The sequence below is a fragment of the Astyanax mexicanus genome, chromosome 25 (assembly GCF_023375975.1).
Source record: "Astyanax mexicanus isolate ESR-SI-001 chromosome 25, AstMex3_surface, whole genome shotgun sequence".
Classification (NCBI taxonomy): Eukaryota; Metazoa; Chordata; class Actinopteri; order Characiformes; family Acestrorhamphidae; genus Astyanax; species Astyanax mexicanus.
This window is the reverse complement of record NC_064432.1, coordinates 10,986,091-11,014,085: the sequence shown is the minus strand read 5'-3', so window position 1 is coordinate 11,014,085 and position 27,995 is coordinate 10,986,091. Positions and strand designations below refer to the sequence as shown.

At 38.5% G+C, this 27,995-nt stretch overlaps 1 protein-coding gene across 1 annotated transcript; it reads left to right on the top strand.

The window, feature by feature from the left end:
- The first annotated feature begins 297 nt into the window (after window positions 1-297).
- mettl14 (methyltransferase 14, N6-adenosine-methyltransferase subun) lies at window positions 298-26,048 on the top strand. The gene is made up of 11 exons (XM_022681789.2): window positions 298-506; window positions 2,760-2,848; window positions 4,366-4,453; window positions 5,073-5,150; window positions 7,951-8,038; window positions 10,346-10,436; window positions 12,996-13,137; window positions 17,393-17,485; window positions 19,607-19,723; window positions 21,964-22,174; window positions 24,989-26,048. Exons 1-11 carry the CDS (start codon window positions 441-443, stop codon window positions 25,285-25,287), a joined length of 1,362 nt encoding a protein of 453 aa, XP_022537510.1. The 5' UTR covers window positions 298-440; the 3' UTR covers window positions 25,288-26,048.
- Window positions 26,049-27,995: the final 1,947 nt, after the last annotated feature.

Sequence of the window (27,995 nt, the reverse complement as noted above, 5' to 3'; positions counted from 1 at the left end):
CTTTAAAATAAAAAAATAATAATAATAATCAAGTTTTTACATGCAATTTTCAAATGTTGCATTTAACCTAAAAGAAAATTATGAAATAATAAAAAAATAAATGAATAAACGTTACACAGACTTTAGTTAATAATTGTTTTTAATGTGTGTTTTTAATGGTTTACCTCTATTCACCTCCATTCACTCAGGTCTCCCTCGCGGGCTCCCTCTAGCGGCACGCGGTGGTTTAGAGCTCAGGATTGGTCGGTCTTCCCGCTCTCTCGCTCTGTCTCGCGCTCTGTCTCTCGCGCGGTGACACTGTGTGACGCGTATCTCCTGCGCCGGCCGGGCTGTGTTTGAATGTGTCTGTGTGCGCGCGGGTTTCTCTCTGCATCGCTTTAAAAACCCGTGTATTTATTATAATTCTGAGTAAAGTGGTCAGACTCTGATTCAGATCAGAGATGAACAGCAGACTGCAGGAGATCCGGGAGCGGCAGAAGCTCAGGAGACAGCTGTTAGCCCAGCAGGTAAAAAAAAAAACAAAGAGAGAGAGAGTAAAACACTCTCAGAAACAGAGAAACCACACACAGAGAGAGAGAGAAAACACATTCAGAAACAGAGAAAAACACATTCAGAAACAGAGAAAACACATTCAGAAAGAGAGAAACAGAGAGAGAGGGAGAGATAGAAAGGGAAACACAGAAAAACACACTCAAGAAACTGAGTGAGAGAGACAGAAACACACACAGGAAAAACATGCTTAAACTCACAGAGAGGAAAACAGATACAGAGAGAGAGAGAAAACTAATTCAGATAAATTTACAGAGAGAGAGAAACACAGAAATCACGCTTAAATAGAGAGAAAAACAGTCAGAAACAGGCAGAGATAAACACACAGAAAAACACTAAAACACACTGAGAGAAAAACACACTTAGAAACACAGAGAGAGAAAAACAGATACAGAGAGAGATAGAGAGAGAGAGAAAAACACTTAGAGATAGAGAAACTTACAGTGAGAGAGAGAGAGAGAAATACAGTCAGAAACACAGAGAGAAAAACACAGTAAGAGATACAGAGAGAAAGAGAGAGAGAAACACTCAGAAACAGAGAGAGAGAGAAGCACAGTCAGAAACACACACAGAGAAATACTGTTAGGTACAGAGAGAGAGAAAATAAACACACTCAGAGGTACAGAAATATTTAGAGAGAAACTCACAAACAGAGAGAGAAAAAACACTCAGAGATAGAGAAACTTACAGTGAGATAGAGAAAAACACAGTCAGAGATACAGAAAGAGAGAGAGAAAACACACTCAGAAACAGAGAGAGAGAAACAGTCAGAAACACACAGAAATACATACAGATACAGAGAGAGAGAAAAACACACTCAGAGGTACAGAGAGATTCACAGAGAGAGACTCAGAAACACAGAGAGGAAAACAGTCATAAACAGAGAGAAAAAAAAAACACTCAGAGATAGCGAGAGATTTGCAGAGAGAGAACACTTAGAGAAATTTACAGTGAGAGAGAGAGAATAACAGTCAGAAACACAGAGAGAAAAACAGTCAGATACAGAGAGAGAGAGAAAAAAACACTCAGAGGTACAGAGAGATTCAGAGAGAGAGAGACACTCAAACAGAGAGGAAAACTAAGTCATAAACAGAGAGAAAAAAACACTCAGAGATAGAGAGAAAACAGAGAAAAACACAGTCAGAGATACAGGCTTAGATTAGTCACAGTACAGACACAGCACCCTTACAGATCCATATAATAACCTACAGTTTTTACTAATAAATTCTCTTTCAGAAAAGAGATATAAGCACTGTACTAATTGGGCCATTCCACAGAACGGGTGCTATTGATTGTTGTAACTTTTCCAAATTAAACTTTTTAATTTTTTTAATATCACATGTATTTAACTATTCAAAACATGTAATTGTCAAGTGCAGGCAGCTTTACCTTACTACTTTTTTACAAGGTTTCTAAGCCGAAGATGTTTACAAAACTCGTGTGACATTTAAAAAGCATGTTCAAATGCAACTTTGTGTTTCTTTCAAGAAAGTCTTTATTTTAAAGAAATGTTCGACTGTATGTTCAAATAAGTGATATTTATGACCAAAAATCATTAACAAGTTAATGGCACTGATTCCTGTTACTGGAACTCATTCCTGTTAATGCCACTCACTCCTGTTACTTTTTATGTTTTGAGTAACGGGAATTAAAGTGACAGGACTGAGTTTTTAGCATAGAATTATGCTGTGCTAATAGCATGAGGACACTAAGCACATTCTAGTGATTTTGATGGGGTAATTTGTTAAGCTAACAGGACTGAGTGAAACCCAGGGACACAACCTAAATGTGTATTTTAACTTAAATATTATGGATTTATAATGAAAAAAATATTTTTAAAGGAGTGATTTGCTTTTAAAATATGCTTTTAAATGTTTTTAACTTTTAAATGTTTTTAACTGATTCGTTTTTATTCGTTTTTTTATTTTATTTCCTCTCATATTAATAACTTACAGTATTCAGAGCTTGTAATTAATTGAATTTCTCCTAATATTAATCTAGCCGTTATCTATAGCTGTTATTTTAACACATATCTATGCAGTTTAATGTAATAGTAGTCTGATTGGGCACTTTTGAATTAACCAGTCAAACCCATTAATAATCACATAAATCATCAATCAAAAAAAAGTAGTAGTCTGATGTTTTTGTATTTTTACATCACTTATGCTTTACACTGAGAGCTGAGGGAAGATGTTTGTGTTGTTTTGCAGCTCGGAGCAGAAAGTGCCGACAGTATCGGCGCCGTTCTCAACAGCAAAGAGGAGCAAAAGGAGATCGAGGAGTCCAGAGAGACCTGCAGGTATTCCTACAGTTTACTGCAGTAGTAGACACAAAAGTACACAAACCCTGTATTTGAGTTGAAGTAGATGTAGAGAGGGTAAAACATTACTCCAGTAATAGATGTATAAGTCCTCGGTTTAACGCTCCACAACAGTAAAAGTACTTACTTTTAAAAGAATTCACCTTAAAGGTCTCATTCAATTGTTTTTACATTCATTTTAAAATGTCTAGTTGTGGTCTCTGGTGTTTCTGTATAACCCTGCTTTAGATCACTGAATTAGTGGTCTCTGAAGAAGGACAGGATTTCGGCTCTTGCTCATGAATGCATTGCCTCCGATTGGTTATCAGCACTAGGGTTGTGCCTAGTGTCATGTATGACCCAACATCTTGATGGATGGTAACCATCGCAATGCCACGCCCACTTTTTTGTTTTTCCAGAAACATGCTCTGACCTTCTTTAGGTCTCCTTCACCTAAAACTTTAGCAGGGATTGTACGGAAAATGATCAAATCAGGTATATAACTTATATGAATTAGAGTCAGGGACGAAAAATAAAATAGCCTACTGCTACAAATATGCCTAATTGGCATATTATTATATTATTTATTTTTATTCTATTATTATTATTAAGATATTATTATTTATATCTAGGTTACAGCTTGTCTTTGTTCTTTTTCAACATGTCTGTATTAATTTTAAACATTTCATGTTATTCACGCAAATAGAATAAGCCTGCTCGTTGTGCGTCGGGAAACTTGCTCATTGTCAACCAGTGTTGGGCACGTTACTTTGAAAAAGTAATTAATTATAGTTACTAGTTACTTCTCCAAAAAAGTAATTAAGTTACAAACGGAGTTACCCCACTATAGCTAGTTACCAGTAAATAAGTAACTAGTTACCAGTAAAAGTAACTATTGACTTACTTTTGTTACTCGCCCCTTAAAAAATGTACAAAAGAAAATAAATTATGTAATTTCTATTATTATAAAAAAATAACAAACGAAAATAAACCCAAAATGTTGACAAAAATATAATTTAACGGATTTCAAAACATAAAAACGAATTAATACACCATATCCCCCCCCCACCCCTGCCAACGATATCATCGTCCATCGCGATGTTTCACTGTAAACATCGTCATCTGCCCATTAAGGAGACATCGCCCAACCCTAATGCATGCAGACATATCGCCTCTGATTGGTTATCAGCACTGCAGCAGAGAGTTTGTTAATTACTGTTACAGTAAATAAATAAATTCCCAGTCTAAGGCTATGTTCACATTACCAGGCTAAAGTGACACAAAATGTTTTGCTCAATGTGGCTCAGATCAGATTTTTTCATTGCTGTGTGAACGTGCCAAATTAGATTTTTTCAAATCAGATCTGAGCCACTTCCATATATGGTACTAAATCGGATACATATCCGATTCATGGACGTGCAGCATGAATGTGAACGGTCAAATCGCCCTGTATTCCCACCCCTATTCCCCTATTGCGCATCATCAGGATTCATTATAATTTTTTATAACTTTTACAGAGCGTCATTTGACATATCGGTGCCCAGCTCAAAGAAGAAGTGTCCAAATGAGGGAGAGGACACTGAAGAGGACCTGGAGGAGCACAGGGTGAGTAAGGCTACGTTTGAACATCAGGTAAAAGTGGCTCAAATCCAATCTTTCATGTCATATTTGGCACAAATGTGTCTTGTGTGGTAGTGTGAACCACAAAAACGCATTGAATACAAACAACATTTAGAATGTTGGTTTGAAAACAACAAAATCAGGGGAAAAAAAGATCACACAGGCTGATTTAATGGAGTGCTTTATAATGGCAGCTACAGGTATTATATTTTTAGTTTATTTATCCTGTCAAATGTGGCACTGACTGAGGGACACAGCTTAAAAAACACACTTTGTGGTTGTGAACTGTGCTTTCGAATTGTTGCTAAAATTTAGCTTTGCGTCTTTTCGAGCGCTTGGACGCCGTCATCGTGCTCGTGTGCAAAACCTGATATCACGTGACAAAGTGATGTCATGTGACTAAGAGAGCCAAAAAACTCACTGGTGCTCCTGTTTTTATAATTGTAGTCCTAATGCAAAAATGTTATCACTGAGTAGAAGTGTTTTTTTTTTTTTTTTAAACAGACATCCCCCCCTAAGAAACTAATCCCGTCCAGATAGGGCTTTAGTGTAAGTTTAACCTGTGCTGAGGATTAATCTGGGGTGTGATTTGAATGTGTTACAGGAGGATGTTGTGCCTCAGCAGCAGGAGGAGAGCGGCCCGTATGAAGAAGTCTACAAGGACTCCAGCACTTTCCTGAAGGTGAGGGCGTGCCTGAGATAATGAGGATCAGGGTTGATATTAACGTAAATTAACCGTTTAATATGTGAGGATTACCCTTGTGAAAAGGAAGTATACTTAAGATAATTAAGGGCGTTTTTACACCTGTAGTTCGTTTCTCTGGTCCGAAACAGTTAATGAGTTCGTTTACTTGGAGCGTTTTCTCGCTCTGTTCGGCCTGGTTTCACACAGGCATAAATGTAAACGCACCAAGATGCGCATCAATAAACCACGCGAGCAGCCTGTGTCCTCTGATTGGTCAGAGCTGTCTGACACAGGAGTACGTTAAATATAAATATACGAAAAAATAAATACAGCGAGATGATTTTGTGTTCCAGCTCAAATATCTGTGCTTCAACACTGAAACGCTGCACTTTCAAACACAGTGTTTCTACGTGCAGCGCAGATTTATACATAATGAACAGAGTCACGCGGCTGTGAGCAGTGAATGCAGCGCAGACGGCGCGTGCATGGACTAGGGGGGGGAAAAAAGATTCATTACGATACGATTATTTTAGTCAACGATACGGTAATGGACGATACCTCAAATTATGTCACGATACGATATGATACGATTCGACTTGCTGAGGGCTCCTGCTTTGTCTAACTCTTAACTCAAACATGTGCTAGGCAAACAGCAGCGGAGAGTAATGGAGAATAGGCGGAGAATAACACAGAGCGGAACAATGCAATGTTTAAACCTCTTACTACAGATCCAATTTTATGCTCATTTTCATGAGATTTGCACTACTACGATAGAACAATGAATATCTTAAGTTTTACATATAGCACAATGACCATTCAGGGCTTAAATTGAAGTAGACAGTTGGGGCAAAACAATAATTCACTTCAAGGCTTTAATTTTCATTATTTACACTGCATTATATTAGGTGTCCACCAGGCGTCTCCAAAGTGTTCAAACTCTCTCCAGGAGAAGCCTTCTGGAGAAAGCCTGTGACCTGATTTGATTGGACACCCACGTGATCCAGCGCTCACGCCATTGGTTCAAAAGACGATCACTCAAGAACAGTAGTTGTTGGCTGCGTCCAGAAACTTTTGCTACTCCTCCTCTCCTACTCCTCCTTTCCTACTCCTCCTCTCCTACCCCGGAAGAAGGTGGAGGAATCGAGGAGAGGAGAGGAGGAGGAGGAATGGAGGGAAGGAGCTGTAATTGGGGAAATGGGACAGCTGATCCCTTTTAGATAGGATGTTGACTACTGATGAACTGAGCCAATCACAACGCTCACTTTTAGCACATGCCGGATACTGCCCAGCCAATCACAGCTTCTGAATAAAGCTCCACATACAAAAATAAAAACGAGAGATCAATAAACACAATTCCAAATTCTAGAGATCAAGCTTCAAAGTGCAGCCTGATTAGCCATTGATGAAGGTTGCATATGTAAATATTAAATTATTTTAATAGTAAAATATGATTTCATTGAATGTAATAAAACAAATAACAAATCTTAATAAATAATAAATATAATAATACATATTATATTTTGCATACATGTTGAAGTGAAAAAATATTAGATGAAACAGCATCAATGGAACATTACTGTCACACAGCTAAATATTCAGATATTCCAATAAAATCCTGCTTACTCCCAGGCATTTTGGCCGCATCTCTGGCCAGTGAGATATATATATATATATATCATGTTACAAATATGGGAACATTAATAAAGTTTTACTGAGCATACAGCTTATCTAAACGAAAACATATATTAGTGCTTTACTGGCTGTATAATTAGATAAGGAACCTAGTTAATTAATATGTTTATGACGTATATTTGGGCGTTGCCTGCTCCTCGCACTGCTTTTCGCGTGCTCTGTGGGCGTGGATGCAGTGACGTCATTGGAAAATCCTTAAAAGTCTTCCGGAGTAGGATACACTGATGTATCCTTCAATGGAAGCCTACTACAGGAGAATTTTAAGCGGCTTCTTTCGTCTCCTACGGTATTTGGACAGGCAGCAAGATGGCGTCACGAAATCAGTTTCCGGGTCACGGAGGAGAGGAGGAGGATCGGTAGGAAAAAGGAGACACTTTTGGGGTTTCTGGACGCAGCCGTTGTCTGATAATACTCACCTCTGAACATAGCTTAGCGCAGTTAGCAGCTAATGCTAATCCTGCTCCAGCAGTGCTAGCCAGGGTTAGCAGCAGGCTACAGTATGATAATACTCACCTCTGAACGTAGAAAGAGCTAGTGCTTAGTACGGTTAGCGGCTAATGCTAATCCTGCTCCAGCAGTGCTAGCTGGGGTTAGCAGTAGGCTACGGTCTGATAATAATCACCTCTGAACATTGGAAGAGCTAGTGCTTAGCGCGGTTAGCGGCTAATGCTAATCCTGCTCCAGCAGTGCTAGCTGGGGTTAGCAGCAGACTACAGTCTGACAATACTCAGCTCTGAACATAGAAAGAGCTAGTGCTTAGCACGGTTAGCTGCTAATGCTAATCCTGCTCCAGCAGTGATAGCCGGGGTTAGCAGCAGACTACAGTCTGATAATACTCACCTCTGAACATAGAAAAAGCTAGTGCTTAACGCGGTTAGCGGCTAATGCTAATCCTGCCGCTTAATGCTAAATGCCGCTTGGCAGCTATAATTATTTAATGTTTTGAACTTTTTACTGGTCGTTTCACAACAGTAGTGCACAAACTAGTTTTTAAAACAAACTTCACATCAAACAAAGTGTGGAAAAATGATATTATCTGTTCTGTGTTTGTTCCGCCTAAACGCTTCTGCCGTCATAATGTTCTGGCTCTTTCTGTATTGTCCAGGGTACGCAAAGTCTCAACCCTCACAATGACTACTGCCAGCATTTTGTGGACACTGGCCATCGTCCACAGAACTTCATCAGAGACGTGGGTGAGTCTGTTTTCCTTTCCTTTCCTTTCCTTGGAGACGTAAAAATCAGAGATGTAGAAATTTAGCGGCGCATCACTCGGGGTCCGTACAAGAGTGATTGCTGTTGGAACAACAGTGAGACAGAAAGAGGAAAACATGCTCAGGTTAACTGGGTTTCCATGCAGACTTTTCACAAATGTTGAAAGTAGTTATGTAATTTTGACAGGAAAAAAATGTACTGTATTTTTTATGGTGTGTCTTATGTATGACTTTTAATAGTTAGGTTTTAAGGCGCAGTAAAGCCACTCCACTTTACAGTTTAGTTCAGTTTTAGTTTAGTTCTCCAGCACCGAGACTATAACAGTATTAGCATTAGCTGCTAACTGCTGTTTCCCTGTTCTGAGGTGAGTATTAATGGCCTTTATACAACAGTTAGTTCAGACCTCACAATCTGATTGGTTGAGAAGTGTTCTAGCCGTGCTGATATATGTAAAAACATCACGGCCTTCTCACACTAAACCTGTATCACTCCGCCGACGCGTTGCCGAGTAATGGTGTATGCACACAGGACACCCGCAGCAGCGTTAGCTTAGCACAGGCTAGCGCTCAGCCGCGGCACGCTCGCCCGCAACCCGCAGAGCTGGCTCGTCTTTTGTGGAAAAAGGGAAAGAACAGCCAGACAGCCAGAGCGCTAACCAGCCAGGCTAGGCTAAGCTACGCTAAGCTAATGCTGAGCTAAAGCAAGCTATGCTAACCTAACCACAGTCCAGCCGGCTAGCTAAAACCAACACCACCCAGCAAAACAAGCAGAATTGCTCAAAAAATGCGCAGCATTCACCTGAAGACGACTCCACGGAGCAGGAAAGGAGAGTATTAGCGTTATTTCACGCTCTTAACGTTACCACCTTCGCTTATTTCCAATTTTGCTTTCAAGCTAACTTTCGTGGTGTTAGTCTGTATGAACCATGCACCGTTTTGTAGTTAAGTTTCAGTTCTGTTACAGTTGTGGTGGAACTACGTTTTGGCGGAAGGCACGGTCCATATTAAAGCATATTCATTCTGAATTTCTTAAAGTTCTTTGATTTATTTTCTTAATTCATTTCGTAAAAAAAAAAAAAAACTGTTGTGTTAACACACTGTTCGTGATGATACACTCCCTCTCGTGTAAGCTCTATTGCTTAAGTAGCCTGCTGCTAACAACGGCTAGCACTGCTGGAGCAGCATTAGCTTACCGGAACACCCAGAGCTCCCAGTGTAGCACTGTTGGGCGGCAATAGCCAATAACCGCTCGCAGTTAGCCGCTAATGCTAATGCTCCAGCCTTAGTCCAGCACTCTTAGTTAGCTAATTCTATATAATAGCTAATAGCTAGTTAGCTCATTTCCAGTCACCGGTAAGCCTGTTGTGATAATTACGTCATTTAGATATTGGTCTGTCATGATAAGATTTTTTGTGGTCAATAGATCATCCCAGAAAATAAAACCATTTACCGTGCCACTGACGAAATGGTGGTAATAGAATAGCATAATTATAAGCAATTGTATTCTTTTAAAGACAATACATGTGTAATTAATCATGATTTGGGAAACCTAGACTTTTTTTTTCATCTACTAAAATCTACAGTCTGCAGTCTTATTTTGCCATTTAAAGGTATATGTTTGAGTAAAATGAACTACGGACAACATTTCTCCCAAATTCCAAATAAAAATATGGTCATTAAGAGCATTTATTTGCAGAAAATGAGAAATAGCTGAAATAACAAAAAAAAAGATGCAGAGCTTTCAGACCTCAAATAATGCAAAGAAAACAACAAGTTCATACTCACAAAGTGTTAAGAGATCAGAAATCAATATTTGGTGGAATAACCCTGGTTTTTAATCAGTTTTTCATGCATCTTGGCATCATGTTCTCCTCCACCAGTCTTACACACTGATTTTGGATGTCTTTATGCCTTTACTCCTGGTGCAGAAATTCAAGCAGTTCAGCTTGGTTTGATGATCAGCTTTTGATCATCCATCTACCATCCATCTCTTGATTATAGTCCAGAGGTTTTCAATTTGGTAAAATAAAAAAAAAAAACTCATTATTTTTTTTAAGTGTTCTCTTATTTTATTGTATACACTGTAAAAATATTTATATAATCAATGAATCAGATAGGAACATCCCGAGTGCTTGTATCTAATCTAAAAAAATGTATCTAATCTAAACAGGGCAATATTTGGAGGTGTCTGGCTGATTAATCGTACGGTTTCTTTAATCAAATGTCTCATTATACAGCTACATTCTCTCCTTTTTTTAATCTTGTTTGTTTTTGTGTTCTGTATTAAAGGCTTGGCTGACCGGTTCGAGGAGTACCCCAAACTACGAGAGCTCATCCGCCTTAAAGACGAGCTCATCTCCGCCACCAACATACCTCCAATGTAAGCACAGCTTCCAATTATAACACTGCAGATCTGCGTTACTGCTGCCATGGTACTTACACGACAGTTACCAGTAAATGGGGTTTTATTAGCTTAAGTACAGTTGGATTTCTGCATATATTGGTCATTAAATGTGTTCTGATCTTTATCTACGTCACAACAATAGACAAACACAGTCTGCTTAAACAAAAAATTATATGTTCGCATGGTTTTATTGAACACAACATGTTAACATTCACAGTGAGGGTGGGAAGTATGTGAAACTTTGGATTTAATAACTGGTTGACCCTCCTTTGGCAGCAAAAACCTCAACCAAACGTTTCCTGTAGTTGTAGATCAGACCTGAACAACGGTCAGGAGGAATTCTGGATCATTTCTCTTCACAAAACTGTTTCAGATCAGCAATATTTTCGGGATATCTGTTGTGAATCGCTCTCTTGGGTTCCGGAGGTCAGCACTCTCCAGAAGGCGTAACACAGGCGCAGCAAATAGAAAAACGCGCTGCAAAAAGAAAAATGCACTGCAAAAAGAAAAACGCGCTGCAAATACAACCACAACACAACGGAAGTGAGTCACAACACAACGGAATTTTCCCAGGGGACCTTAAAAGATGCCGTATTAGCTGTATACAAAGGACAATAAGTGGCAAACAAGCTTCTAAAAAGTAAGTTATGTTTATTACCTGTGATTAACACGGTTGTGTGCACATTATTAAAAGTTCTGCTTCACAAAACGCCTTGTTTGCCACTTATTGTCCTTTGTACACAGTGAAGTCCGAGACGTTACTGAAGACGCAGCTTAGCTGGTACAGCATCTTTTAAGGTCCCCCGGGAAAATTCCGTTGTGTTGTAACTCACTTCCGTTGTGTTGTGGTTGTATTTGCAGCGCGTTTTTCTATTTGCTGCGCCTGTGTTGTAATTTTGATGGATGTGTTTTGTGCTTTTGCAGCGCTTTTCAATTTGCACTGCGTTGGGCTTTCTCAGCCACCGTAGCGTGCTGTGCCTTTTTTCTCCACATATAGCGTTGTGTGTTCCTTCCAAAAAACTCAATTTTGGTTTCATCTGTCCCAGGTGCTCTTTTGTAAACTTCAAACAGTGCAGCAATGTTTTTTTTGGACTGCAGTGGCTTCCTCTGTGATGTCCTCCCATGAACTCCATTCTTGTTTAATGCTGTCCTTATTGTTGATTTGTCAACAAAAATGTTGGTATGTGCCAGAGATTTCTGTAAGTCTATACTTGACATTCTAGGATTCTTCCTCACCTCATTGATCATTCTGCGCTGTGCTGTTGCAATCATCTTTACAGGACGACCACGCCTAGAGAGAGTAGCAACAGTGCTGAACTTTCTCCATTACATACTTTTTCAACCCTGCACTGTGAATTTTAACATGTTGTGTTCAATAAAACCATGCAAACATATAATTTTTTATGTGGTATCAGTTTAAGCAGACTGTGTTTGTCTATTGTTGTGACTTGGATAAAGGACAGAACACATTTAATGACCAATTTATGCAAAAATCCAAGTAATCCCTAAGGGTTCACATACTTTTTCTTGCAACTGCTGCAAATCTTCTGGGAAGGCTTTCCACAAGGTTTAGGAGTGTGTTTATGGGAGTTCTTTGACCAGTATACCAAGAAATTTTGGGAAAATTTCATAATCCCAACTCTGTGATAAGAGTTTAGGGACGCCAGCATTGCCATGGCGTCGCCTGGTAGGCCTTCTTGTCCAACATCAATGTGTGACATTACAAATGTGCTTCTGGATAAATGAATAAATTATAAAAAAAAAAATCCATAAACACACTCCTAAACCTTGTCGAAAGCCTTTCCAGAAAAACTGAAGCCAAAATTATAATAAACCCCATAGATTAGGAATTGGATATAACTCAAGTAATAACAGAAGAAACTCAGGGTGCATCCCAGCTACGCACGAATTACTAATTTTAACTAGTTTGTAATTATGTAGTATGTAGTAGAAGTACATAAAAAATACATCAGAGTGTGAAAGTTGAGAATATCATATTTTTCACATTATAAGGCACACTTAAAATCCTTTAATTTTCCCCAAAATTGTCCTCGCAATTTATGTATGAATTTTACCAGTCAGGTATTAAGAAGTACAGGTTTTCAGGAGAGAAATCTGCGTAGATTAACATCCAGCGCTTGTTTGATATGTTTCGTTTACTTAGCTTAGCTTTAAAGGTTTTGTCATCCTACGGTGAGACCTGCTGAATTAAAAGGAAAACATGGTGACCCCCCTGTTCCTTACTAGTGTCTCATAGTGCGCCTTATAAGCCGGTTCACCTTATAGTGCGAAAAATACGGTACTTAAATATCTGTGATACAGTACATACTCGGAACTGGAAAATGGAAAGTAAAATTAGAATGATTCAAATGCTGCTGACATAGCAACCACAGTACGTTTATATACTGTGTATTAAAATTGCAAAATTGCACTAATAACATTAAAATACAGAATACACTTTATACTATTGGCGTATAGTTCGCAAGTGAGAGTTTTTTTCTTTAAATTTTTTTGGGATGTGTCTTTGTTGATCAGGTACCTGCAGGCTGATCCAGACACGTTTGATCTGAGGGATTTAAAGTGTAAGTTTGATGTGATTCTGCTGGAGCCTCCGCTGGAGGAGTACTACAGAGAGTCAGGAATCATCGCCACCGAGCGCTTCTGGAACTGGGACGACGTAAGTAGTTTTGGGCTCACTATCTCCTTATAAGGATATTTTTCCCGGCCGTGTCCCAATTTACTAGCCGGAGCAGCGGTTGTTTATTGGATCGCGACGTGTTTATTTATTTATTTTTTTCTTTCTTCTTGGGTTTACCTGCTTTGAGATGAACTGTTCTGCAATTGGGTTCAACATCCCTCTGGGCTGGAGAGCTTTTAGTCTTTAGCACTCCATCCCATTACACTTAATTTTCCAAAACAGAATTGTTTTTGTATCAGGCCCACGGCCAAACTTAATTGCAGACTCGTGCTATAGAACATCATGATCCTGACTGGTGTAGCATAGTGGATAACACCAGTACCTTCCCTGTAGCAGACTCGGATTTGGAAGTGAACCAAATCCAAATGTATTATTTATAATGTGACTTGTCTATTATATGTGTCTGACCAGTCCACGCTGTGCAAAACAGCATTGCTTCACAGAAAGTTTAGGTTTCATCCTCGTCAGAATTTCGTTAGCAATTAATAAATAATAAAACGTTGTTTAGCCATAGAGAGCCAACCTTGTCTTTTAGTTGCATTCAGCCATTTCATTAGAAACACTGAGTGGATGCAACATTTACAGCTCTGGAAAACGTTAGGAGTCCACTTCAGTTTCTGACTAGGTTTGAGTAAAATGAACATTGCTATTTTATTCTTTAAACTACGGACAAGATTTCTTCCAAATTCCAAATAAAAATATTGTCATTTAGAGCATTTATTTACAGAAAATGAGAAATGGCTGAAATAAAAAAAAAGATGCAGAGCTTTCAGACCTCAAATACTGCAAAGAAAACAAGTTCATATTCATAAAGTGTTACGTTCCCACTACTTAATAGGCCATGGTCTAGGGGTGTAGAGCGGAACCAGTAACATTATTAAGATATGGATCGCTTAAGGTGGAACTTGAAACTGGTTTCTAAGGGGTGAATTGACTGGAGAGCAGGCAGCTTAAAGCAGAACAAGTAATTAGATTTATTTAGGCGTTTCTTTACTTTATACTTATGCAGCAACAAACAGGGGAAACATCAGAGACAGACATGATTTGGATTAACCTCACCTCAGAAAGAGAAGATGAACGGTACCAAAGAAAAGAACAGAACAAAACAAAATCACACTAAGCTATTTTAAGAGACTAGCCTAACTACCCAAAAGAAAAGGAATAAACAAACAAAACCTGTATAGTTACACTAGTCTAATAAAACAAAAAAATACATATGTATAAAATTCTGGACTGAACCAAAACAGAGCTTTTGAATAAAGCACTACTTCAGTAACACAGAGAAGCAAGATCTCGTCTAGTTTCTGACAAAAGCAGTAAGAAAAGTGCGTAACGGCCACAATAAAACAGAGTGCAACCACAATAAAAACGGAGCGTGCAAACGAGTGGTCAGTATGTGAGCCAGCAGGCTCCCGCACAGCTCCTTCACGCAGCTTTTATACTGGAAGCCCCGCCTCAGTCTCCACTCAGTTGGTTAGCCGGCAGCATGCTCAATGATGATTGACAGGATGTGCAACCTATGGAGAGGGAGAGAGGGAGACAGGGGGAGAGAGGGAGACAGGGGGAGAGAGAGAGAGCGAGAGAGCAAACATGCAGACACGTAACATAAAGTTTTAAGAGTTCAATATTTGGTGCAATAACCCTGGTTTTTAATCACAGTTTTCATGCATCTTGGCATCATGTTCTCCTCCATCAGTCTTACACACTGCTTTTGGATAACTTTATGCTTTACACTACTAGTGCAAAAAATCAAGCAGTTCAGCTTGGTTTGATGATCAGCTTGTGATCATCCATCTCCCTTTTGATTATATTCCTCCATTATCCCTCCACTCAAACCCTTATTCACAGCTGTTGTTTATTTTACCGTCTACAACAAGTCACACTAATTCATATTTGGCGAATCTATCAATCAATCAAATCAGTTGAGAAGCTTTATAAGAGAAAGCTCTTCCCCCGCCTGCTGAACTTTACTAAACGTTTGGAACTATTAGGAAACCAGCTCCTTGTGGTCTAAGCAGTTGTGACTGAGTACTTTTAAAACGTATATTAAATGCAGTGTTGGGAAGGTTACTTTTAAAATATAATCCCTTACAGATTACTGATTACATCACTCAAAATGTAATTTGTAACGTAATCAGTTACATTACTTCAAGTGAGTAACGTAATCTGATTACTTTGGATTACTTACAATATTGTCATTTTTTTTAAGCCTGAATGAATGTAGCAACCACATCTTGCATATTATTGTTTTATTTTTCCTTCCAGTTAATAGATAGACAAATAAAACAGCCTTTTCAATCACCCTTTAAAAATACTTATGAAACCATTTCATCAAACAATTTTATAAAACACTTCTATAAATTGATGATAAAATCATTAAAAACCAAACAATGTAACAACAACTGTAAGCTATCTACTTGCAGGTTTGGCACTTTCTGCAGGTGGATTTTTTGCCAGGATTATCTAGGGGTGTAAATCACAAGATTCATTACAATACGATACAATACGATTATTTTAGTCAGCGATACGATAATGTACGATACCTCAAATTATGTCTTTATACGATACAATTCGGTCCAATAGGATTTAATGCGATTACAATCTGTTCCTTTTCTAAGAACTCACAAATGCAAACAAAATATAATTTGAATGTTTTATTATTAAATGTCAAATGCAGTGTAATCATAAACAGTAAACAATAATTCACTTCAACACTTTAATTTCCATTATTTAAGTTCCATTTGAGAACATCAAATGCAGAAGTAAAAAAAAAAAAAAGCGCCTGTTATATTTAGAGTTTACAATGTGTGTATGGATGTTGGTGATGAATAGTCAATCATTCTCTACATGTCCTGATTCAGTAGGGTCTTGACAAACAAATTACAAAATTTGTAATTTATATCACAATGCATTGAAGAGTTACACTGCATTATATTAGGTGTCCACCAGGCGTCTCCAAAGTGTTCAAAACCTCTCCAGTAAATCTGTCTCTATTCAGCCAGAGTTTGTAATATTTTTGTTTGTTTGTGATAAAATAAATGAATGTAAGTCTATTTCAGAGTAATATTAATACTTTTTGATGAAATGACAAACAAAATCACACGTATGCGCACTTATGTTTAGCAGAGGGAATTTGGTGACAGCGGTTAGGCATGCCCCTCCCCCAGCCATTAGGAGACCAATCAGGGCAAATTACGTACCAATGTTTTCGTCTAAGGGTGGACTATTGGTTGAAATAGGTGTCAATCACTTTTGTGACCCTGGAGAAAGGCTATGACCTGATTTGATTGGATTGGGTTGATCCAGCGCTCACGTTATTGGTTCAAAAGACGATCACTCAAGAGAAATAGTTGTTTGTGGACCAATAAAAAACACAGAATCTAGAAGAGGACATCCTTAGCTTTGTATTCACGTACAACTTTACGTGAAAATATTACATTGTGTGGTCGCTAGGAGCTTGAGAATATTACGTTTCAGCTGCGCTGAAAATAAACGCATGTTTGTGAGGAGAAGTAAGCAGGCGAATAAAGGACTTTATGGATATTTTATCTGCAGTTCAGTGCTGTATTGTGGATGCTGTGATAGTAAGTGAATTTTCTATAATGTAATATGATGTTATTTTATATACTAATAATATTTTATAAGGCTATTTTGTTGGGGAGGCGTGTTCCCCAAGTAAACAATGTGAAAAAACAGGCTGTTTTCAGTTGGAGATTTCTGGCGACTGGTTTCATGTAGATGGTTGTAAATTTGCATGCAGGTAGTTAAATTAGTACTAAAGAATATGAGTCGGTTATTTGGTCGGTGTGTTTAGAATATTTGACGCTTATAAGCATTCTACTTTACATAGTCAGAACGGGCCCGCCGACGGGCTAGGGGGCGCTTCTGCAGTGAAAACATTCTGAGCAGGAGGTTGTGAATCATAGAATATTTTGATGTCGTGATTTATGTGAATGTGATTGCGTTTTGTCAGTGTTGGAAGACCAAAAATAGAAAAGTACCGCAATGTAATCCATTTATTTTAGCAGAGTAACTGTAATCTGATTACCACTTACTGAAGCAGTAACTGTAACGGATTACAGTTACTTATAATTTGTAATCTGATTACGTAACGCCGTTACATGTAACCCGTTACTTCCCAACACTGATTAAATGTAATATTGACTTTGCGTAACAGAATAAAACATATGTAAATATATCTTCTCTCTCTCTCTTTCTTGCTCTCTTTCTGTAGATCATGAAGCTGGAGATAGACGAGATCTCTGACCTCCGCTCTTTCGTCTTCCTCTGGTGTGGCTCAGGTGAAGGGCTGGATCTCGGTAGAATGGTATGTTGTCTCTCAGATGCATACTTCAAAAGTACTTAAGTATAAAAAGCAGCAGTTAAATTAAAGTAACAAAACTGACCAATTATCTGTGTAATCTTGGTAATTCTGTTTTTTATTATGTATGTACAATGTAGAATTGTGGGCCATACAGTGGTAGACCTATCTCGATTACAGATTTAATGTGGATGATGGACTAAAAAAGGGCAGGGAGATACAGTACTGATTTCAACTTCATCCCAAATAAAATAAAATAAAATCAACAGCATGGGAGTTAGGGTTGGGCGGTACTGAAGTTTTTCAGGGGGGAACGAAACTATTTCGTTTCAATATTTAAAAATTTGTTAGATTATATTTGTTTTAGCATTTTGAGCTTAGTTTAGTTAGTTATTTTCCTATTTCATATCTATTTTTCAGTTTTTTAAATGCTGTTATTAATCCACCTGCGGAGCTTTAAACGCGCGGATGAGCTCGCGTTCAGTCTCGCGTTCACGCTCGGGTTCAAGCAGACAATCTAAACTCCAGTATGCAGAACTATATTATTATTGTTATTAATTTTCCATTATTTTAAATAGCAAGATACTTTGATTTTTATTTCTCTGCCCGGACCCGACACGGCCCGAGGAAAGTAATAGAAAATCTCGGGTGAAGTCCAGGCTCCAGGAAATAGTCTGTGATGTTGTCATCTAAATTTTCATTACTATTTTTATTTTATATAAAGCTATGGCCTGATAAATCACCATATAGCTAAGTAACAAAGTATTATTGTTAACGAAAACAAACGAAATAACGAAAACTGAAAGGGAAAGTTCTCCTTAACTGAAACTAATAAAAACAGTAATTAAAAGAAAAAACTAAAACGAACTGAAATTACAGATTAAATACCCTCATTTTCGTGTTTGTTAATTTATTTATAAGCGCCTGGCGGTCCTCGGAATTACTTATATTTACAGTGACGAAATAATGACAGAAAACCCTGAGTAAACTGCAGAATTCTGTATGGGATTAAAAATTGTTTTGTAGAGAAACAGGAGATGAGGAATAATTGAGAAGCAGCTGTAACTTTACCTGTGAGTAACTCATACACCAGAACACCCCACGTTGCAGGATAAACTGATAAATCTGATCATTTCGGTGGTTGGTTGGTTGGTTGGTTGGTTGTTGGGGTTTTATTGCCACTCCAGCACAAATGTGGCTATTTATGGCGAAATTTCGGTGTAAATGAGTGAAAGCTGTAGAGTTTTTTGAGTTTTTGCTGTATGATCTCCTCAGTGAGAATCCCCAACCCATAACCAATCAGTGAGCTCCAACTGCTTACCCCTCCCACTGCTCTTTCATTGTGGATGCGCAGAATGTCTTAAACATCCTGTTTTTGAAGTACAGATTCGGCACGTCACATGGTTAATATACCGTCACTATTTTACAATACCATCACCATATTTAAATACCGTGGTATACCGAAATACCGTCATACCGCCCAACCCTAGTGGAAGTACTCTGGATATCTCCTGAATAACTCCTGAATAACTAAGTAATCCAGCTTAAAAAAACATTTTGTGTTGGGACTAACACACTCCAACACTGGGAAGGCCAGGAGCGACGTCTGTTACCATCACAGTTATGGGGAGGAGCTTGTTATCTCTGGTTTGTTTTCACACACAAACTTTTTTTGTAACACACTTTCAGGCGTCACTTTTCTGCATGTAGTTTCACAAAAGCTTTGCCTTACTCCACAAAGCTGAGCTTATTACAATCCCTTCGCTCAAATCTTATCACAATAAGAATTATTAGGATATACTGACGGGAAAGGAAGTAATGCCTGAAGTGGAACTGTCATGTTACATGTAAAATAAACCAGTCACACGACCCCACACGTGTCCCCTTGGCCTGTCAACCCCTGTCTGAGAGTAATCCAGCTCAGAATTTAAGCCAAAATTTCCACATCCAGTGCATATTTACTAGTCAGTGCTCAATCATATTTATAATTCTGTTAATTATATATTTCCTAACCTTGGTCTTAGAAAAGCATATTGTCAATATGATAAGAATATGTATTACACAAAATTATACAATTGTATTATAAAAATGAGCCCAAAATAAGAATTCTGTGTTTATTTCATTTAGTGTTTGAGGAAGTGGGGCTTCAGGAGATGTGAAGATATCTGCTGGATCAAAACCAACAAGAACAACCCTGGCAAGACCAAAACGCTGGACCCCAAAGCAGTGTTCCAGAGGACCAAGGTGAGACCCCCAGCCCCACCTGTTTAAAGCAGAACGATCCACAATTAGAACTGCACTGTTAAATCAATCGCACAAACATTAAAGGTCTTTTTTGTTCATTTTAAAATGTCTAGATGAGCCAATTCTTACCTCAGACTTGGTATTTTGGTGTTCAGAGTCCTCTCTATCATAAATTCTGACGTAAACACTGCCCGCTTTGACCGGTGTTCTGTCAAGTTGAGCTACCTTGTCAAACCGTGCTTCCCTAGTGTATATTTAACTTCTCTGTAAAATGCGGAATCCACCGGAGATCCGATTTAAACCTACAGTTACTTACACAACATAGCTAATGTTAACTAGCTGCTGTTAACAGAGCACAGTTTAAGCTCTTTACTTAGAGACGGTGTCCGCTCTGCTGCAGCCCGGCCTCAGTTCTGTCTGTGGGCGGTCCTGTGTCAAGATGGGCGTAGCCATGAATACTAATTCACAGGTTGACGTAGACACGTGTGCTTTTCCTGATCGACTAATTTTTTTTCTGAATATTTTCTTTTCTTAGATACTGCAGACAGTAGAACCGTTTCATGTGCAGCATCATATACAACTCCGAGACCTAGAGTATTTCACAAACAACAAGAAAAAGTAGATTTTAGTGGAATGAGACCTTTAAAGGCATTTATCTGATCTGATGGAACTGATGGAACCATATACACAGCATTGTGTATTTGCACTTTAAACAGATTACTGTTGTCTTTGCTTTTTTGTCATACTTACATTTTTCAGTTTATCAAATATCAAAAAATGTTGAATATTAGACCAAGATTACTATATAGTCAATACAATAAGCAGGTCTTAAATTATAATTTCATTTATTAGGAAAAAATATCCAAACCCAGCAAACTATGAAGGTACACATAAGGAATCATGTTGGAAAGTAAAGTGTTAAACAAACCAAAAGGCTGGTAACTCTGATGAACTCATCCTGTGCAACAGAGAAAACTCTTGGTCTTCCGTACCTGGGTGCCAGTTTCAGCACAAGTTTTTGATTGACTTCTCTTAAAGTATTTGTTTTTCTTTACTTAGTTGAGTAGTTAGAAATTTACTTAAATATTATGGGCTGTTCCCTGTATACCAACTCTACCTTTGTACAACTTTACAGCTGATGCTCTCAAACACATTAAGAGACAAGAAATTCGTAAAGTAATGAAATCTTGACGAGTTCAGCACAGCTGTTAACTGAAAGCCTGAATTCCAGGTGATTCTGCCTCATAAAACTGACTGAGAACATGCTGTAGATCAGGGGTGTCCAAACTACGTCCCGCGGGCCATTTGTGGCCCGTTTCCTTTTTTGGAGCGGCCCGCGAGGTATTTTAGAAATAGAATGAAAGTTGGCCCGCTGTTGAGCAGGTTTTTATAATGTGAGATTCAAAGTTTGAATGCTAGGTGTCAGAAACGGGCCAAAGAGTCAAAAGCGGCGAGGGTACTCAGTTGTAGCGCAGAAAAACAGGCCAAAGAGTCTAAAAGCGGAGAGGGTGCGCACTTTTAGTGCAGAAAAACGGGCAAACAAGTCTAAAAGCGGAGAGGGTGCGCATTTGTAGCGCAGAAAAACAGGCCAAAGAGTCTAAAAGCGGAGAGAGTGCGCAGTTTTAGCGCAGAAAAATGGGCCAAAGAGTCTAAAAGCGGAGAGGGTGCGCATTTCTAGCGCAGAAAAACGGGGCAAAGAGTCTAAAACCGGAGAGAGTGCGCACTTTTAGCGCAGAAAAAAACGTGCCAAAGAGTCTAAAACCGGAGAGAGTGCGCACTTTTAGCGCAGAAAAAAAACGGGCCAAAGAGTCTAAAACCGGAGAGAGTGCGCATTTTAGCACAGAAAAAAACGGGCCGAAGAGTCTAAAAGTTGCCGAAATAAGGAGATTAATATTAAGAGACATCATGAAATGAAACACCAATTTGAAAAATCTTAGTTTACACAACACTGTCAAAGATAGATAAAGATCAAGCAAATTTTGTCAAGTAAAATGATGTGTAAATGAAAGTAATCAGGAAAATGTACTATTTAAAGTGATATATTTCGTTATTTGTTTTATTACAGAGTCTGTGGCCCGTGACTTCAAATATATTTCTCCTTCTGGCCCCCAACAAAAAAAGTTTGGACACCCCTGCTGTAGATGATGTGCAAAACTGTCTTTATCTAAGCAACAGGCGCTAATTTCAAGACTGGTACTGTATAGATCACTTAAACTGTTTCTCCTGTTTGTGCGTTTCAGGAACACTGTCTGATGGGTATTAAAGGCACAGTCCGGCGTAGTCTGGACGGAGACTTTATTCACGCTAATGTGGACATCGACCTGATTATCACAGATGAACCAGAGATGGGAAACATTGAGAAACCAGTGGAGATCTTTCACATTATAGAACACTTCTGCCTGGGCCTCCGCCGCCTCCACCTGTTCGGCCGAGACAGCACTATTCGCCCAGGTTAAAATCTCTCTCTCTCTCTCTCTCTCTCTCTCTCTCTCTCTCTCTCTCTCTCTCTCTCTCTCTCTCTCTCTCTCTCTCTCTCTTTCTTTCTTTCTTTCTCTCTCTCTCTCTCTCTCTCTCTCTCTCTCTCACTTACACACACTGGCACATTACCACAGAGCGGCATTCAGAAAAACATTGACTTTAAAGGGGACATGAAACACTTCAAGTATTTAGTATAATTCACAAGATGTATTTTCACTCTAACAAATTGTATAAGTTTAACAGTTGTCAGTGAAGCGGAATTAAAATAATAAGCAATCTAAATGTCATTTTTTTAAGTAAGGGCAGCGCCATCTTGTCCCAGCGCTGAAAGTGACGTCACGAGGTTGGTTCTCGCACGCCTCACTACTATAATCTATGAGAATACCGTAATTTAGATCCTCAATAGATCATAAAATCCAAACCAAAACTCAATGCAGATCGGGGGGGCACTTTTGTATTGTCCCTGTGTGTAGTAATACTGGGAGTAGTGAAATTTAATAGGGTGAGGAATGAGAAATATTCACTTTCACTTTCATACCTTCAGCGGGGGCTCGCAGCGCTGAAGCGTGAGAATCCTCAAGTTAGCTGTAATGCTAGGGGTTAGTGGCGAGCACTTTCTAGACCAGGACTATGTGAAGGAGAGGGGTTTGAGTCAGGAGCATTAGCGCCGGATAAATAAGCTGCAGTCCGAGGCTTTTTTCCTCCGTTTTTTATTTTTCCTCTGATCAGCTGGGATGTACAGACCTTCCGAATGTGTAACGTTACTATGAGAGCAGCAGCTGTACGAGCCAAACAACGCGCTCACCCAGCAGAGCAGCGAGAGGTACCGTTACCGAAAGTCTAGATAAAATGACAATTTAAAGAGAACATAGCTAGCGTTAGCTACTTAGCTAGCTATCTTATTATAGCTAGCCAACGCTAGCTAACTAGCCAACACTAACTAGATGAAGCTAAGTAACGTTACCCAGTAAGCCTTATAACTTCTAAACTGAACGGTTTATCAACCAAACAGCGCCTTGGTGTTTCAATATCCACTTAAATCATGTTCGTTTCATTCAGTCTTAATAGACTTTGGACTTTACATGTTAAATAGCTAAATGTATATAAAATAGCTGGTTAACTGGATGGTAGTACCTGCTGTGGTCGCGCTGCAGGGTTCTGCACGGCTCCACGTAGAGAGAGAATAAACACTCCCAAAACCCTTCGCTCTCAGAAAAGCATCTGAAAAGTCCTGCTCAGGTTTATACAGGAAAGATCTCTGAGTAAATGCTCCATGTTAGCCTAGTTCAGCTTCATCTTCATCCATAATCTCCACATACAATAAGCGCTTTTCCTCTAGCTATATGCCTGGGATCTTAAACCAACCAACCTCGTGACGTCACCAGCGCTGCACGGGCAACATGGCGGCGCCCTAGCTCAAACGTAACAAACATAAATATATTATAATTTAGTGTGTAAACATTTTATATAAAAATTCCCCCCCAAATAAATTCCATTATATTTAATGCCTTAGAAAACTTGTACAAACTGAAATGTTTCATGTCCCCTTTAACACTAATTGTTTTGTTTCCCTAAAAAGAGACACGACATTTTAATCTTACATTTTACTCAGCAGTGCTTTTTCAGTCATAAATGTACCTCAGCACTGCTGTTCTAATCATACATTTATCCCAGCAGAGAATTTGTAGTTAGAAATATACCTCAGGTGGTGCTATTTTAATCATGAATTTATCTCAGCAGTGCAATTTCAGTAATAAATTTACCTCAGCAGTGCAATTTTAATCATATGTTTACCTTAGCAGTGCGATTTTAATCATACATTTTCCTCAGCGGTGCTATTTTAATCATGAATTTACCTGAGAATTGCTATTCTCATCATGAATTTACCTCAGCATTGCTATTGTAATCCTGAATTTACCTCAGAATTGCTATTCTCATCATGAATTTACCTCAGCTTTGCTCTTTTAATCCTAAATTTACCTCACAATTGCTATTCTCATCATAAATTCAACTCAGCAGTGCTGTTTTAATCATGAATTTACCTCATCATTGCTATTCTCATCATGAATTTACCTCAGCTTTGCTATTTTAATCCTGAATTCACCTCAGCTTTGCTATTTTAATCGTAAATTTACCTCACAATTGTTATTCCCATCATACATTCAACTCAGCAGTGCTGTTTTAATCATGATTTTTTTCTCAGGATTACTATACTACTCACAAATTTGCCTCCGAGCGCTATTCTAATAATGTATTTACCTCATCAGTGCTATTTTAATCAGGAATTTACCTCGGGATTGCTATTCTCATCATCATCAATTTACATCAGCAGTGCTATTTTAAACATAAATTTACATCATCAGTGCAATTTTGTTCATAACTATACCTCAACCATGCTTTTCCAATCATGAATTTACCTTGTCCATGCTATTTCAATCACAAATTTACCTCAGCTGTACTAGTTTAATTATTAAGTTACCTCAGCAGTGCATTTTAGTTATAAAGTTACCACAGCATTGTTATTTTAATCACAAATTTACCTTAGGATTGCTATTCTCATTACAAATTTACTTCTGCGGTGCTGTTCTTAATCATGAATTTACTCCAGCGGTGCTTTTTTAAATCATGAACTTACCTTAGCAGTGCTATTGTTATCATGAATGTACCTTAGCAGTGCTATTGATATCATGAATGTTGTTCAAGATTGCTATTCTAATCATGAATTTGCCTCAGCAGTGCAGTTTGCCATGACCGGCCGTTGATTGTGTTCCGTTTGTGACTCCTCAGGCTGGCTGACCGTAGGACCCACGCTCACCAACAGCAACTTCAACGCCGAGGCTTACGCCTCCCACTTCTCCACCTCTAACCTGTCCGGCTGCACCGAGGACATCGAGAGGCTTCGTCCCAAATCTCCGCCCCCTAAAGTCCTGCCGGAGGGGGTCCGGGGAGCGCCACGAGGAGGCCGAGGCGGGGCGGTGGTGGGGAGGGGCGATCGAGGGCGGGAGAGGAACCGCTCCAACTTCCGCCGAGAGCGAGGCGGCTTCAGGGGCCGCGGGGGCCCTCACCGGGGGTTTCCTCCGAGATAAAAAGCTCTCGTTTTGTCAGTTTATTGTGAAAATTGTACTCGGACAAAATAATTTTTCATATGTGAGCAGCAGTTGACTATGCAGCCTTTGGAGGGTTACTAGAACAAGTCCCTGCACTTATTTTTTGGTATTACAGCTTGTGGTCTTTAAATGCTGATATAATTCATGTGTTTCAGGAAATGTTAAAAAAAAAAAATTTGTTATCGTTTATAGTAATTGCCAGTATGAGAATGATGCCACAGTATAAATTACTTTGAAATTCACAATTATTCTGTGCTTGGACAATTTACATAAGCCGTCACAGTTTCATAGTTCCTTAAATAGAACCCTGTATAACTGCATAGGATATGTTTTTAGCGTAATGGTTTACAAGTGATTTACAGTGGTTTTGCTTTTATACTTTAAGAACTAAAACCAAAATCAAAAAGTCCGTCAATAGACAAGTTGCAGCATTAGGAGCCGCTGGTGTAATTGTGTATGTTTATGTATTGGATTGTTAGAGGAATTTTGTTGCAAAGATTGCAGTTTCTACTGTTCTGTCACAAAAGTTGCCAATCCCTGCAATGAAGTAGGCAATACTAGTAATACATTTAGAAAACTAGTTTTTTTTTCTGCTTAAACTTTCCTTGTTGTTGGACATTAATCTGTATGAATTAAACTTGTATAAAATGCATTTCAAACTGCATTTGAACTTTTTCAACACTTTTGTTGAGATGCCATTTTCTGTATTGAAATTTTGTTATAAGAACGTTTTTTTTCTATTTGTGTTTCCTGTGTCGTTCTTGTTGTCCAGTTCTTTTTTTTTTCCAAAGTTTTTTTTCCCCCAACGTTATAGAAAAATACTGAAATCATCCAGACTAAGAAGGAACATAAAATTAACCTTAATGTAAGGTTGCTGAGGATGGTAACTCTGATGAACTTATTCTGTGCAACAGAGGAAACTCTTGCTCTTTCTTTCCAATTACCCAACCCACTCATTAGGACTCTATCACCCCTATCGCTAGTGATGCCTCAACACAAGGAGGGTGAAGACTAGCACATGCCTCCTCCGATACATGTGAAGTCAGACTCCGCCTCTTTCTGAACTGCTGCTGATGCAGCATTGCCAAGTAGCATCAAAGTGCTAACGCTCGGAGGAAAGGGCAGCGACTCGGTTCCGATACATCAGCTCACAGAAGCCTTGTGCTGATCGACATCACCCTTTGGAATGATGAGGGTAAAGAGCACCATCTACTGTACCCACCCAAAGAGAGCAAGACCAATTGTGCTCTCACAGGGCTCTGGCAGTCGATGGCAAACTACATGAACACGATTCAAACCGGCGCTTACTTTTAAAGTTCTTGAAATGTTTCTTTTGAATTGTCTGACCTTTATTCCTTAAAGTATGTTTTATTAACTTAGTTGAGTAGTTGTTGCTTTTCATAATATGGATTAGACCATTACTCAAATAGAGCTATTCACTGTATTGTAACTCTAACTCTACAACTTTACAACTGCTGGCCACCCGAGAAAATGCCAAGCTGTCTCTATTTAATCAAGAGGCCCCAGTTTAAAAAACCTAAAATATATAACATAGTCTGGGTTGTTTAAAAGACTATGTTCCAAGTGTTTTTGTTTATACTATGGATGACTTTAGTATTAATCTACAATGCAGAACATTTTAAAACCATGACAAAACACTGAATTTAAGGTGTGTCCAAACTGATTGAGGATCAGTACCTGGATGCTGCCTATATGTCATGCCTGTGTTTTCAAAAGTCATTTTGGTTTGCAAAATTTTAGCCCAAACTCTGGTCTGTTAAAGACTGTAGGACTATATTATAATTGTGTGACATAGCTAGCTTTATATATAAATATAGACTTCAAAAAATGTATTTTGATCATTTAACCCTTTGAGAAAATCTATTTCCTCACCTTGTATGATTATGATTAAGAAGATATTCAAGTAAATGTTCCTTAAAAAATTTCCCTACTTACTCCTTGTAGAATTTCCAGTTAGAAAATCCTCAGAATTTGACTGTAAAGCATAGAACAATACAGAACCTGTCATTATTTTTCATTATTTTAGTTGTTTTGTAAAGAGGTAGAGTTGGTATACAGTGAATAGTCCTATTTGAGTAATGTTCTGATCCATATTATGACAAGAACTACTCAACTAAGTAAAGGGAAAAATGACTTAAAGAAATAAAGGTTTGGATGGGTATGCCTGGTTCGTTTTTTTATTACTCCACAGCAAAAGATACATTTTACAGGAAATACAGCGGTGTGCTGGAGACTACGTGAGAATCAGATGGCTAATCATTGGCATATAGTCTGGGAATGTGCAGTAATACAGGATTATTGGCTAGAGGTTCATAAAGCATTTAAGGAAATATTTTGCATGGAAATACCTTTTCAATTTGAGGTTTTGTATCTAGGGAACTGAATGTGGGAGAGTCCAGATAAATATTTGTTTGGGGTTTTGATATCTGCATGTAAAAAAAATATAACAAGGTGTTGGTGTACTTCTGAACCTCCTCTAATAGACAATTGGATTGACCTAGTGAATGATATATATATATATATATTATGGAAAATATCACCTTTTCACTCTGTTTACAAATGAAAAGATTTGTTAAGACATGGTCAAAATGGGTAACTTATGTAAAACTCTTACGACCACATTTCATGGAAATACCCAGTGAATAAGAAATGGTTGTTTATATATT